Genomic DNA, 13,852 nt, shown 5'->3' on the forward strand with positions numbered 1-13,852 from the left:
GCGCTAGACTAGGCCCCTACAGGGAACTGCGGAGAACCAGGGTCACGGAGGAGTCTTTGGTTCAGGGCGCTTTGCTCTGACACTAAAACTAGCTGTGGGATTTGGGGGCAGTTACCATCCCTCTGCATGCCTCAGTTTCCTAATCTACAAAATGGGAATAATGGCTGCACCTGCTAGGGTCACTGTAATAATTAAGTTACATCATGTATGTAAAGCACTTAGCACAGTGCCTGGCACACAGTGAAATAAGGAAATAAGTGTTACAGTTACTATTATTATCTCTGTATGCGTCATCAACGGGCAGAGTTGGGGACCATAGAAAGTATTTTATTGGCCTCTAATTTGGCAATTATTTCTAGGTGGTTTTTTTTTTTAACCAAGATTATAGTTTAAGAGGCAGCTTCCTTATTTCATTTCCTTAACTTCCCGCTCTATATAAGTACTCCCTTCCTTAAGCATCACCATTCTGCTCCTCGCAGAGATCTCAGGGTCTCCCTGTTTGCTGAAGCTCCATTGCTCCCTTTTTCTTTTTTGGTGAGTTGCTTGCTCCCTTCTGCCAATGGACAACGCAGCATTTGAAATGCATGAAGGCTCCACACCAAATGTTTCCTATCCGGGGAAGATAAACACCATGCCCAGAACGGTGAGTTGGGGGCTTCCATCCTGAGATGAGCTCTCCTCCAAACCTTCATGCCGAGCTCAGGAAAGAGTCTCTTAGATCAGCTTTCCTCTGTGACCTTCCTCACCGAGGCAGCATCTCCCGCTCGCAATATTTCCTGATTGGCCTTCTTACCCATAAACTCTGAACTCACACCTTTTTTCGCTCTTTCCTGGCCCAACTCTAGGAATAGTTGCTCATAGTACTAATGAGTTATTTATTGTTCCATATCATACCCTTATGCAATGTTAAACGGAATATGTTGCTACGTGATTATGCTATACGACATATGCCATCTAAGAAGGCTAAAGTACTAAAGACATTTGTATTAGAGTTATTAGTGATCAGAGATAGGCCTGCTCAGAGAGAAAGGCCAGGAACTCAGAGGGCAGTGGAACAAGACACCTTTGGCATCGGTGCTTATGAGTATCATTTTAATGGTCAGAGAAACAAGGGCAAATTGGTCCAAAGATTAGGATGTGTTTTCTCTTGGCAGCTTTCAGTGATGTGCATGGTAACTCACAGAAGTAATACTATTGTTTTCAGCACATATTTGTGACGGGAAGCCAGGAAATAGTAACATAGAAATACATGGAAATACTGTGCTCAGACTTGGTAGATGGGTTAGTTGCTCCTGTAGGTAATACACGCAGGAGGGGAGTTCCATGAAGCTGTTTAAACAAAGGAGGGAGAGAAACTGAGACCTGCAGGCCAGTTCCTTACAGGTAAGCTACTTACTCCTATGCATGAACCTGTACATGTAAATGTAGATGTATGTTCTGGAATGAAAGAGTTCTTAGAAAATACCCTTTATAACCTATTTAATTTTTAAGTGAAGAAACTGGTAAATGGGGCTAATTGACTGAATTGGAATGCTTTTATATACAAACTTAAGTGTCTACTTGATTTTCTAGTAACATTATGTGTTAGTAATGTTAGCTAGTAACATCTAGCTCCTCATATGATTATTTTTATTCTTGCTTATTTGGATGTTAGCAAGGTATATGTGTGTGTATTTATACTCATATTTGCACATGTATTATTTTACTGGGTATATTTCTCCCACAAATGCATTTTAAAAAATATATTTTTTTATTGATTTCAGAGAGGAAGGGAGAGATTGTAACATCAACGATGAGAGAGAATCATTGATTGGCTGCCTCCTGCATGCCCCCTACTGGGGATCGATCCTACAACCCGGACATGTGCCCTTGACCAGAATTGAACCCTGGACCCTTCAGTCCACAGTCCAACACTCTATTCTATTCACTGAGCCAAACCAGCTAGGGCACAAATGCTTTTTTTTTTTTTTTAGTAAAAGAGAAAATAAACCAAATTGAGAAAGGAGGCAATATTTTTTAAAAATAATTCTTTAATGTTCAAAGTATTACATATGTCCCTTCTTCCTCCCCCCATTAACCTCCTCCAGCCCGCCCCCGTCCCCCTGCCCTAGGCCCTCACTGTCCCATTGTCTGTGTCCATGGGCCATGCATGTATGCATGCAAGGTCCTTGGTTGATTACCTCCCACGCACCCACTTTCCCCCGCCTTTCCTCCGAGATTCTGCACTCTGTTCCATGCTTCTATGTCTCTGGATCCACTCCGTTCACCATTTTATTTTGTTACTTAGATTCCACATATGAATGAGACCATGTGATACTTGTCTTTCTCTGACTGACTTATTTCACTTAGCATGTTACTCTCCAGATCAGGAGGCAGTATTTTAATGCATCACAAGTAGAGAATGATGGCTTCATTTTTCCTAATTTGCTAATCTCTCCCAGGAAAAGAAGAAGCAGTGGTCATTGATGAGCGTTTTCCTGGTGTGTCTCTTGGCCTGCACCGTTACCACAGCGGTGGGAGTCCTGATCCTCTCCTTGGTGTATATCAACAACTCTCAGCCCCGTTCGGAACCCAAACCACAAACAACAATTCCGACACTGCAAAAAGCTGTTGACCCCAAATTCCAGTTTCTTAATCATTTACCTAAATCCAAGGTATGAATGACACACATTAGGAAAAGCATCATCTACTCTCAATGGCTATTTCAAAACAAAGCTTCCATTGTGTTTTTACTAAGCTTTGCTCTGTCTTCATCGGGAGGAATCAGGTGCGTTCTATCTGGATGAAGGGAGGGGAGAGATAGGGAAGAGGGAAAGTTGAGTTGATATTGGTTCCAGGCAGAACTTTTCTTTAATGGATAGATAGTTCTCTGTCTGGCTGGAGGGGAAAACTGCAGATGGACAAATAGAAAGCCCTCTTGTCAAGATAGGTATTCTTTTATTTTATTCCAGAGAGAGGAAGTGAGAGGAAGAGAGAGAGAGAAACATCAATGATGAGTGAGAATTATTGATTGGCTGCCTCCTGTATGCCCCCCACTGGGGATCGAGCCCAAAACCCTGGCATGTGGCCTGACTGGGAATCAAACTGTGACCTCCTGGTTCATGGGTTGATGCTTAACCACTGAGCAACACCAGCTGGGCGATAGGTGTTCTTTTTATGTCTATCAGGGACTAGACAGAGAGCACAGCCTGCACCACTATGCCCATTCCTGGCGTCTTGCAGGCCTATCCTTCCTTTTCCCTTTTGGAACTCCATTACTCCCCTCATCACCACAGCCTTTCCTGTTTGCCCCCCTCTATCTCTGTAGGCTGTGGTGGCCTCATGTTCCTCAGGCGATGGCCTTTGTGCTCATAAGTGCTTGCTTATTACTTTTCAGGTGTTTGAGTTCTCTGGTGGTGCAATCCAGTGGGCCCGGTACAGGAACAATATCAAAGACTATCTCAGCATCGAAGAAGAGGCCTTTGGCAGCAGCTTGAACAGCCAGAGATCACAGATGACTCTGGGGACCCTGAGAATAAAAAGCAATGGCCTCCGTGCCCCTCACTGGCACTTTAATGCAAATGAGCATGGCTATCTCGCACAGGTATAATCAGTTTGCCCCATTCTGTACTTCAGCATTTATGCCAGTGTGTTGTATCCTCAGGTTATTATTTTAGTTGTTGCAAAAGCTACTTAATTGATAGACAACATCCAGGCTATGGCTAAGTATTCAGTTAGATTAGTTAGCAATGTCTTGAAGCATCAACCTGTTTGTTTTAATTATTCTTTTTTAGAATTGATTTTAGAGAGAGGAAGGGAGAGGGAGAGGGATAGAAACATTGATGATAGAGAAACATCAACATTGATTGGCTGCCTCCTGCACTCCCCCTGCTGGGGATTGAACCAGCAACCTCGTGCATTTGCCCTGACTGGGAATGGAACCTGCAACCTCTTGGTGCATGGGTTGACACTCAACCATTGAGCCACCCCAGCCTGGCTGTTTTAATAATTCTTAGCATTACGTTGAACTTCTTTCTTCAGTCTGAAATCATTTTTCAGACACTATTCTTAAATAAGATCACTGTTCCATCCTTTGAGCCAAAGCTGACATTGGTGGCTCTGATCTAATGATCAAAGAGCGGGCAGCTATGCTCTAAGGAAAAGAGCAGCTCTGGATGACAAACCGGTTTGCAGATGTTCAGCCTGGAGTCCCTAAGATCAGGCCAATTGTGGTTCTGAACATTTGGAATTTTCTGGAAGTCAAGTGAAATAGAAAGAGTTGGAGGTGAAATGAGTGTGCTTATTTGAATTTCAAATATTTCTGTATTTCAGACACTGGGGACCCAGTAGTGCCAACCCCCCCCCCCCCGAATTTACAGAATTTGGTCTTACCCTAATAATCTTATTAATAGGTCAGCCAATTTTATGTGACATATTTCTGTTGTTGTTAATAAAACTCCACTTTTATTTTTGACAGTTCATTCCATTTTATAGTTTACAACAGGAAGAGAGATTAGAGTTTCATCTACCTAAGACTGAATCCTTTTTCTTTCTCATAAAAGAATAGAGGCTCAGAAAGATAAAGATAAGCTGTAGTTGTAGTTGTTGGCTAGACTGGGACAAAGTCCATATTTTTTGACTCCTTGTCTTTTCCACATGTATAAAATATGTAAAAGAGGATAATCTTCAAAGGATTTTTTTGGCTGAGTATTGGCAGAGTGGTAGGCAGAAAGAAAGGCAGTTAAGTGAGCTTTCCTGGAGGGGGGCCCCTAGAAAACAAAGTCCGAGCCAGAGGAATTAGTCTGGAGAATGTACCACAGATCAAAGGCCTGGGATTCAGCTCAGCAGAGTTTATGATCTGAACTTCTAAATGTGGGCTAGAAGGTGATCAAAAGGTACAGACTTCCAGTTATAAAGTAAATCAGGGGGATGTAATATACGCATGGCGATTATAGTTAATAGTACTTACTGTATTGTTTATTTGAAAGTTACTAAGAAAGTAGATCTTAAAAGTTCTCAAAATTGTAAGTTCTCAAAGTTATAAAAAATTATAACTTTGTGTGGTGATGGATGTTAACCAGACTTATTATGGTGATCATTTCACAGTATATACAATTATTGACTCTTTATGTTATACACCTGAAACTAATATAATGTTATATGTCAATCTTAATGAAAAACATATGAAATAACTCAACTAGAAAAAATAATGTGGGCCAGAATATTCTCTAGATTCCAGGAAATCTAGGGTCACTCACGCTCATGATCAGGGTAAGGAACCAAGCAATAGGCACGAAGGAAATCCCTCCTCCGCACACTCTCCCAGGGAGCTTGCTTTTGCTTCGGAGTATCTTCATGAGAGCTTTGGAATGAGTGTTCCTGAGAGAAGTGGGCAGTCAGGTGACTAGTGGACCTGCTGTGGGTGTCCCATTGGCCACCGTGCTGTCTCTGCTCTGTCTGGGGTAGTTGATGCCCCAATAGGAACAGATGCATATTGTTGCTGTTGGCTGCATGTGGACTTGGAGAGAGCTCTTTAGTGGTTCACTTTCCCCTGCATCTTTAATACCCATTGTCTATACGTCTGAACAGAGAGAACAAAGACTTCCTTTACATCCACCCTGGGGGATGCTCTGCTATGTGACCATGAGTCTCCGGTAAAACAGAAACAGTGGTACCTCCTCTACCTACTTCACAGGATAATACTAAGGAACAGAGGAGAGAATGAGAGAAAGAATACAATTCTGTATGAGCAGAATCAAAGTATGGTGCGGATTAAAAATATAGGCTTCCCCCCCCAGGCCCTTGCAACCGCCATTTTACTCTCTCTTTCTAGATAATTCGATTAAATAATTTTAACTGGGTAATTTGACTAGATAGTTAAGTTTTAGAGATCTGTTACATGACATTGTATCTATAATTAATAATACTGTATTGTACACTTAAACATTTGTTAAGAGGGTAGATCTCATTTTAAGTGTTCTTACTACAATTTAAAAAAAATCTGTAGACTTTAGAGCTGGACTGCTTAAGTCCAAATCCCAGCTTTGCCATCGACTAGCTGAGTAACCTTGGGAAAACTGTATATTCTCTTTGGACTTAGTTTTCTCATCTGTAAAGTGGTGGTAATAATAGAAATTGCTTCACAGGGTTGATGGAAGGAACTTGAGTTAAATCAGGTAAAGTACTAAGAAGACTATCTGAAGTGAACACAGTAAAAGCACTAAGTGCTGGTATTGTTAATATTATTATTATTAAAATTGTATGCAGACTTTTTCTTAACTGAAAAATACATATACAACTGTATTCATCTATACAAACATGCATGTCTATGTAATTGCATATGAACACACATGTGCCTGCAGTCATTTTAAACTCTAAAGCATGTATTCTCAACGGGGGCAATATTGCCCCCAAGAGGGCATAAACTGGTTTTGGGGGGGGGCAAAATACTGACTCTTTTTATGTATTAAACTATAATATATGTATAACACATAAGCAGTATGTGTATATAGTGTACAGATCTATAGTATATCTGTAGTATTAAAATTTCATGAGGTGGTGATTCGAAAAAGTCTTAGAATGTTATCTTAGGAAGGAGGTAATGAAGAAAGGTGGAGACTTGCTCTAAGGTGGTGTGGGATGTGCTTCTCTGTGTATGTTTCAGGGGACAGCGTGGATCGGGGTGGTTGACGATGGTCATGTCATTACCACGTACAACGTTACAGCTGGCCAAGTGATCTTCTTTCCTAAAAACACGCTTCACTGGATAAAGAACGTGGGCAATGAAGACTGCTTTTTCCTGCTCTTCTTTTCCACACATGATGAACTTCAGACACTGGATGTTGATGATGTCTTTTTTTCTACACCCGAGGACATTGCTTCCAGGTCACTTAAGGTCTGTACTGAAAACGGCATCCCATGATGTGGGTACGCATCACACAGGCACAAAGAGAGCATGTGTATCCGTGTGTCTAGGGCAGCCATCAACAGTGTAACAGTTGGCTAATGAACTAAAAAACACACCTTGTGTTCCCACTAAGGATATAAAACTTGTTGAAATTGAGTGTCTATACTTTCCTTTGTGAAGGACTTCCATAGAAAACTATGATAAATTTGGTAGAAAGGTTATGATATAGGTGAGAAAAACTGCTATAATCTTCATCTCTGAAATGCCATAAGCTAATACAGGGAGAAGTTTGCTACAGATGATGTTGTGTTTTCTTTATCTAATGTGGAGGATCCCACTATTTTCCTGAAGGACAGCTGGTTTGGGTCTCTTCAAATATTTATGTTATCATTGGATTACTCATAACACTGGGTACAGAGGGTCAGATGTGGAGGCTGACATTGCAAATGAGTGATCAGGAGAATTGGTGATGGCCCATGACTGGTAATTGAAAGGGGTTCAATGGAAAATTTAGAAACCTATCTAGTAAAGTCCTGAGGTCTATTTTGCAGCAGGTCCTGGTGTCATATTATAGGGAGAAGAAATGAGTTATTAGGGAGAAGCCATAGGAGTTTTTATTGATTATAAAATGCCAACACATTTAAAATCAAAATACATTGAAAACTTGGAGGATTTTCATAAATATCACAAATCAGGCTAATTGAGGTCAGCTCTTTTGACTGGGCCACTGGAAGCCACAGGGTGCCAATACCATCCTGTCCTCAGCTACCTACGCTTCTATTGCTGCAATTGGTAGGATGTTTCACAGATATCTTATGTGGTTTCTTTTGTGTTTCAGCCTGAAGGCGGAATCAATTTTATTAGGTCATTCCACAAACAAAAAGAGGATCAGGCCGTCAACCTCCCTCCCAACCTGGCAGACCTGGTTATGAATGCCAGTTATGTACAGTCTCCAGACAGCCTTGTGTGGAGATACTTTTATGACCTTAAAGGTATAGTATGTTATTTTATGAAGCCTGTTTATTTAAATACTAGAGGCCCAACACATGAAATCGTGTGCGGATAGGGTCTCTAGGCTTAGCCTGTGATCAGGGCCATCTTCTGCCTGCTCGCCAGTCCCCAGTCCTGCCCCAACGCTGCCAGCCACCTGGGTCCCCTCGCCGGCCCCCAGTCCCTCCCCGCTGCCACCAGCCACTCGTTCCCTGTTCGCCATCCGGTGATAGGAGCCTGTGGGCCAGGAGGGAGGAACCAAGAGGTGGTCAATATACCTCATAGCGACTGGTTGAGCGGTTGTTCCGGTCGTTACGCTGTCATGGTCCCTGGGCCTTTATTATATAGGTGATGATATAGGTGCATTGGACTGAGATGTAATTTTTTTTTTTTTTTTTTTTTTTTACAATGGGTCACAGTCAAGAGAAGTTTGAAAAAAAATTTTTTTTTTCAACTGAGTAGGATATGTGAGAAAAGGCCTGGAGGCAAAAGATTTCAAAGTGTGAGGCTATGTGTTGGGGCTGTGGGAGGGGATTATAGGAGAAGAAGCTGGTGAGAAAGGAGGGGTCCAATTATGTAGATTATTATGCAAATGAGTTTATACTTTATCTTGATGGAAAAGAAGAGCAATTAGGGTTTTTTAAATAGAAGAGTGACACAGTAATGTTTATTTATTTATTTATTTACTAGAGGCCCGATGCACAAAATTTGTGCAAGGGCCTTAGCCCCGGCCCCTGCCCACTGCAGCTGTGGCCGGGGGCCTCTGCCACCTTTGCCTCAACCCCCGCCCACTGCGGCTTTGTCCGGAAGGAAGGACGTCCGGAAGGATGTCTGGTCTAATTAGCATATTATGATTTTATTATTATAGATTTATTTATTTATTTGTTTGAGATATAACTGACATATATTATATGAGTTTCAGGTGTACAACACAATGATTTGATATTTGTATATATTGTGAAATGTTCACAATAAGTTAATATTGCCACCATCATACAGAACTCTTTTTCTTGTGGTGAGAACTTTTAAGCAACTTTCAAATATGCAATACAGTATTAGTAACTGTAGTTGCCATGTTGTACATCACATCCCTATGATTTATTTATTTTATAACTAGAAGTCTGCACCTATGACTTCCTTCACCCATTCAATCTGTTCTCTGTATCTATGAGCTTTTTTTCTTTTTAGATTTCACATTTAAATGAGATCATGTTGTATATGTCTTTGATTATTTCACTTTGCATAATGCCCTTGAGGTCTATCCAGTCACAACTGGCAATATTTTTTTTTTCTTATGGCTGAACAATGTTCCATTGTATATTTGTACAACATCTTCTTTATCCATTCATTAGTCGATGGACACTTAGGTTGTTTTCATATCTTGGCTATTGTAAATAATGCTGCAATGAACATGGGGGTGCAGATATCTTTCTGAGTTAGTGTTAATTTTGTGATTTGAAGTGATGGCCAATCCTGCTTAATTGTAGAGAAAGAATTGGAAGGGGCCACTGCGAGGCAGGGAGATGAGTCAGGGACTCTCCAGTCCCTCAGATAGGGATGATGCTGGTCTGTACTCTGACAGTTGTGAGAGGGAGAGAACTGTTATGAAGCAAAGAGACTTGAAAGAGGTAGGGCTGACAGGACGTAGGTGATTGACTTGAAGAGCAAGGTTGGTCCTTAGGATGACTCTCAAGTTTCCTAGTCAGGTTCCCTGAGTTGAACTGTTTGTCTTAAAGAGGCCACTGTTTGTTAGAAATTTCAGGAGAGCTTGGAAGGTAGGATAGTACCTAAGCACATCAGGTCAATATCTTGGGGGCACATAGGATCTGGTGTTCCCACCACATACGTTTTGGTGACTATAGAAGAGCTATGTCCTTTGTAGTATGATTTTGAAGTATTTTATCATATTTTGTTTTTGAACTTCATCTGACTCAGGTTCAAAAGAGTATCGATTTCCAGGAGGAATAATACAGCTGGCACAATATTGGAAAAATGAAAGTGGACTAAGCAATAACGAAAAAATTTTCAGTAAATTCCTGAATCAGGTAATTGAGAAAAATGTTTTAATCATTATTAAGATGGATGAAATAAGATATTTAGGTTGTATTCAGCATTCTTTTGGACAAAAAGAAAAAGAAAGATGTAGTCAAACATTGGTTGATTTGATCAATGTACACTATTAATTGAGGCCTCAATATGGATTTGGGAACTTAATTTTTTGGCATTGATAGTTACATTAATGAAAAGACTGGATGCTTGTGAAATATCGCTTTTCATTTGTTTTAAATGTTGTATTGCATAATGACCAATAGCACAGCTATGGTTTTAAATTTTCTGATTCAAATCTCAGATCTGTCACTGTGTGACCCTAGGTAAACTACTCAACCAACCTAGATTTTAATTTCATCACTCGTAAAATGGGGAAACTAATACTACTAACATTACAAAACTGTTATAAGGAACAAGTAAGATAATAAATGTAAAGGACATAAAAAATTGCATGTCTTAGTGAGGGCTTCAAAAATATTAATTATAATTAAATTAATTGTTAAGTTGCTGAGTAGAATGTTGGCTAAATAACTGGATTTCATTTTTCTTTTTTTTTTTTAAGCATCAAAATGCCCTCAGTTTGTGTACACTCAGGATTTACAACAATGGATTGAGACAGCCTCATTTCCATTTTAATGCAAATGAAATGGGATATGTAATAAGTGGATGTGCAAAGGTAATTTTTCTGTGAACAGTTTTTTTAAAACTTTCCTTTTAATGCAGAAAGAAGCAAATGGGAGGTATTTCTTTATTTTGGTTTAGTTTTTGGTAACATCAAAGGACTGGGTGCTAATGCCTTTCTGGGCACAGTTTTTAGAGGATACTGTGCAGGCTCTGAGGAACAGCATCCCAGTCATAGCTTGAAAAGACGCTATGAACATTTCAGAAGTGATACAGAGTTATCACTCGTGGTGGAGGGTCTGAAACACCTGCTTACGTTTTCAGAGTTTTGCATTCTCAGGTAATGCAAGGGTTAATGTGAAGCCCTTTGGAGAATGTGAAGTGACTCTTTGCTTCTCAGCATAATGTGAGTCAGGGTGGCTGGGGAGTGTGAAATGCTGGTAGAGTGGCCACAGGTCCCAGTTTTCCCAGGATCCTCCTGATGTATACTTGTCTTGTGAAACTATGAACAGCACCCCCTTTCACTCTTCAGAGAGTCTTGATTTGGGTGATCAATTATATGGTTACCATAATCAAAGCCAAGCTGAGTAGCCTGTTACCATAGTGATTTGGTTCTGGACTTTCATAGGGCTCCCTGGGGAAACCTACATGGTGTACACAGGTAAAATGGCCTTTTCTAGCCTGTACCTGTCTCAATCTTGACAGAAAGGCTCAAACCAGACTGCACTTCACCTATTATGTCATTCATAGCAGAAGTTTTGTTGTATGATTTTGGAGGTGAAGGCTTTAATAAATTGGAAAAAGGCATTGTAAACATTCACAAATTATATTTCAAGAACAGATTTTATTTTTGGTGTGCTTGTGTGTGAATTTGTGTGCACATTTAATCTCTAACTCTTTTAGGGAAGACTGTTAGGATGCTGCTCTCCTAAAGGCTGCATTTTCCCAAACAAGTAGAGAGGAAGGCAGGGGAGTAAAACACTCAAATCTAAATCCTTTGCCTAATTAGGTAATTACGTAAGGGTAATTTATAACCCTTAATTAGAACATAGTGATTGAGGCTCTTTTTGCATGTTGTTCTGCAGTATTGAACTTGCTAATGGCATTTTGAGAAACATTTTGTAAAATAGAGTATCTTTTGATTTTTGTGGGACTACCTCTTGGAAATAGGAGATTTTATGCAAAGGGTGGGCTCTGTCTTCTGCCATTTACTCTTTCTAATAAGTCTCTTTGAAATCACAGGCTTTTATTCATCTGATCTTCACTATTAATACTTATCCTTAACGAATATTTGATTTTATTTGCTTCACTTCAAGATATTGTTTTCTTCCTTAGGTGGGCATTATTAATACTCAGGGTACCACAGAGTTTGATATTCACGTTGGCGATGTGATATTTTTCCCCATTGGAACCCAGCATTACATCAAGAGTGCATGCGATGAGGATTTGCTTTTCATTCTTGCCTTCAGTACCAGAGACCAGGTGAGAATAAACTCACTTAAGAGAGATGACTAAGTGCCGGCGATGTGCAGAACACTCTGCTAAGCAATGTATCTGGACAATAGGGTGCTGGGGGTCTTTCCCAGCATCTAGAAGGGTTCAGGAATCTGGAGAAGGTGCTGCGTGTAAATTAATAAAGAGACTAGAAATATAAATTTGTAATCCATGGGGGAGCCAGAGGAAGCTTAGCTGTAGTAGCTAAATTCTTTTTATCTCCGGACTCAGGGCTCTTTTTATTCCCACATTTTTTCCTTTAGCAAAGCAGATATACATATCAAAGGTAAATTTGGTATACAGTAGGCATTGTCAGGTTGGAGGAAATGCCTTTGGCTGTTCAGCTGTTTGGCCAGCAGGAGGCAATAACATGTAGATTGAAATGTAACAGGCAATAATATATGCAGATCTTCAGGTTTGGGGAAATGCTTTTGGCCATTACAGCAGGCAATAACATGTATTCAGCCCTGCTGAATATAGAAGCCCATCAACCTTTTGAGGACTTCTTGCACTTATTATGACATGCTGGAATTAGCCTCCAGCAATAGGGGGCCCTCAGTTAATGTGTTGAATGAGCGCATAAATAAATAAATTGGCAGAGCCAATGTGAAAAGAGGAGAATCAAGTAATCTTTTTATTTGGTTATAAAGGGATTCGATATATCACCTTCCCTCTTAATTCCCCAAGTTCTGAACCAAGAAAAAAAGACCAAAGAGTCATATATAGAGATCCATGATATAATTTTTATTTCTAATAAAGCAGATATTAGAGAACGTGACTAATATCTTGGGAAGGTGGGTTTCTAATATCAATCTCCAGAACTGGATTGGCTTCTCCACGTTGAGGCAGGCCCTGTACGCCTTATGGCATAAAGAAACAGGGCATGCTCTTTGAAGCTTTGCAGCTCCCAAACATACAGGGGTAAGCTAAACTGAGCATGCCCAGTTTATTCGTCCAGTCTCTGGCCGTGGAGCAGGGGGACCACTTACTTGGTGGACAGATTCACCTCCATCCTGTGCCTCAGGGTTATGGTGCTCTGAGAAGCTCTGTCACTAGTCCCTGCTGACGGGAAAACAGATAGTCCTGTTCCCTCGTCGAAGGGAACTCTCTCTCCGGAGGATGGAGGTCGCTCCTAGAGAAAGTTTCCGCTGCCCCAGCACATGTAGCCACCAGTCAGACTTTCCTGGTTGTCAGAGTTGAAAGGTGAGCTCCCCATGGCCAGGGAAGACCAGGCACACAAGGTGCGCATTGGCAGGAATTTGTAGCTCTGGAGTCACACAGCCAAGTACCCGCCGTCCTGTAAGTGTCTAGAGGCTGTGAGGTGTCTGTAGGAACCCGAGTAGTTCAGTGCTGATGCTTCTTTTGTTTTCCATTGTCAGCTACAAACCCTTGACATGGATGACTACTTCCAGGCCACAGCAGACCACATCCTGGCCCAGCTTTTCTTCAAGAAACAAAGTGAATTTAAGAAGATCCCCAGATTCAACGAGGACCAGGCAATCAACCTGCCTTAGGCTTGCTGATGGGTTCATGTCTGTTCTTCATTGTTTTTAAAGAAGGACTTGCCTAATGGGGAGCTCTTCACACAGTGGAAGGGGGGAAGCGGGTGCGAAGCAGCCCTGTGGGCTCCCTTAGCTGACAGATTGCAGGCAGTTCATGTATAGTCTGTGCAGATTAGTAGGTCCATAGAGGACACCCCCAATAGATTAAATTATATTTTTGTATGGATTTTAGTATATGTGTATGTATTTGTTTATTTTCTCTTTTTACTTCAAATTTATTACTCCAAATGAAAAGCCATTCTTTTAATTC

At 40.8% G+C, this 13,852-nt stretch overlaps 1 protein-coding gene across 1 annotated transcript; it reads left to right on the forward strand.

Annotated features, from left to right (window-relative positions):
- Positions 1-559: 559 nt before the first annotated feature.
- On the forward strand, positions 560-13,554 carry LOC307107492 (oxalate decarboxylase OxdC-like; the record flags this gene model as incomplete). Its single annotated transcript, XM_079784728.1, has 9 exons — positions 560-643; positions 2,442-2,654; positions 3,377-3,583; positions 6,644-6,874; positions 7,725-7,878; positions 9,812-9,921; positions 10,488-10,601; positions 11,882-12,028; positions 13,420-13,554. 9 exons carry the CDS (start codon positions 560-562, stop codon positions 13,552-13,554), a joined length of 1,395 nt encoding a protein of 464 aa, XP_079640854.1.
- Positions 13,555-13,852: the final 298 nt, after the last annotated feature.

Source organism: Cnephaeus nilssonii (genome assembly GCF_951640355.1).
Source record: "Cnephaeus nilssonii genome assembly, chromosome: 11".
Taxonomy (NCBI): Eukaryota; Metazoa; Chordata; class Mammalia; order Chiroptera; family Vespertilionidae; genus Cnephaeus; species Cnephaeus nilssonii.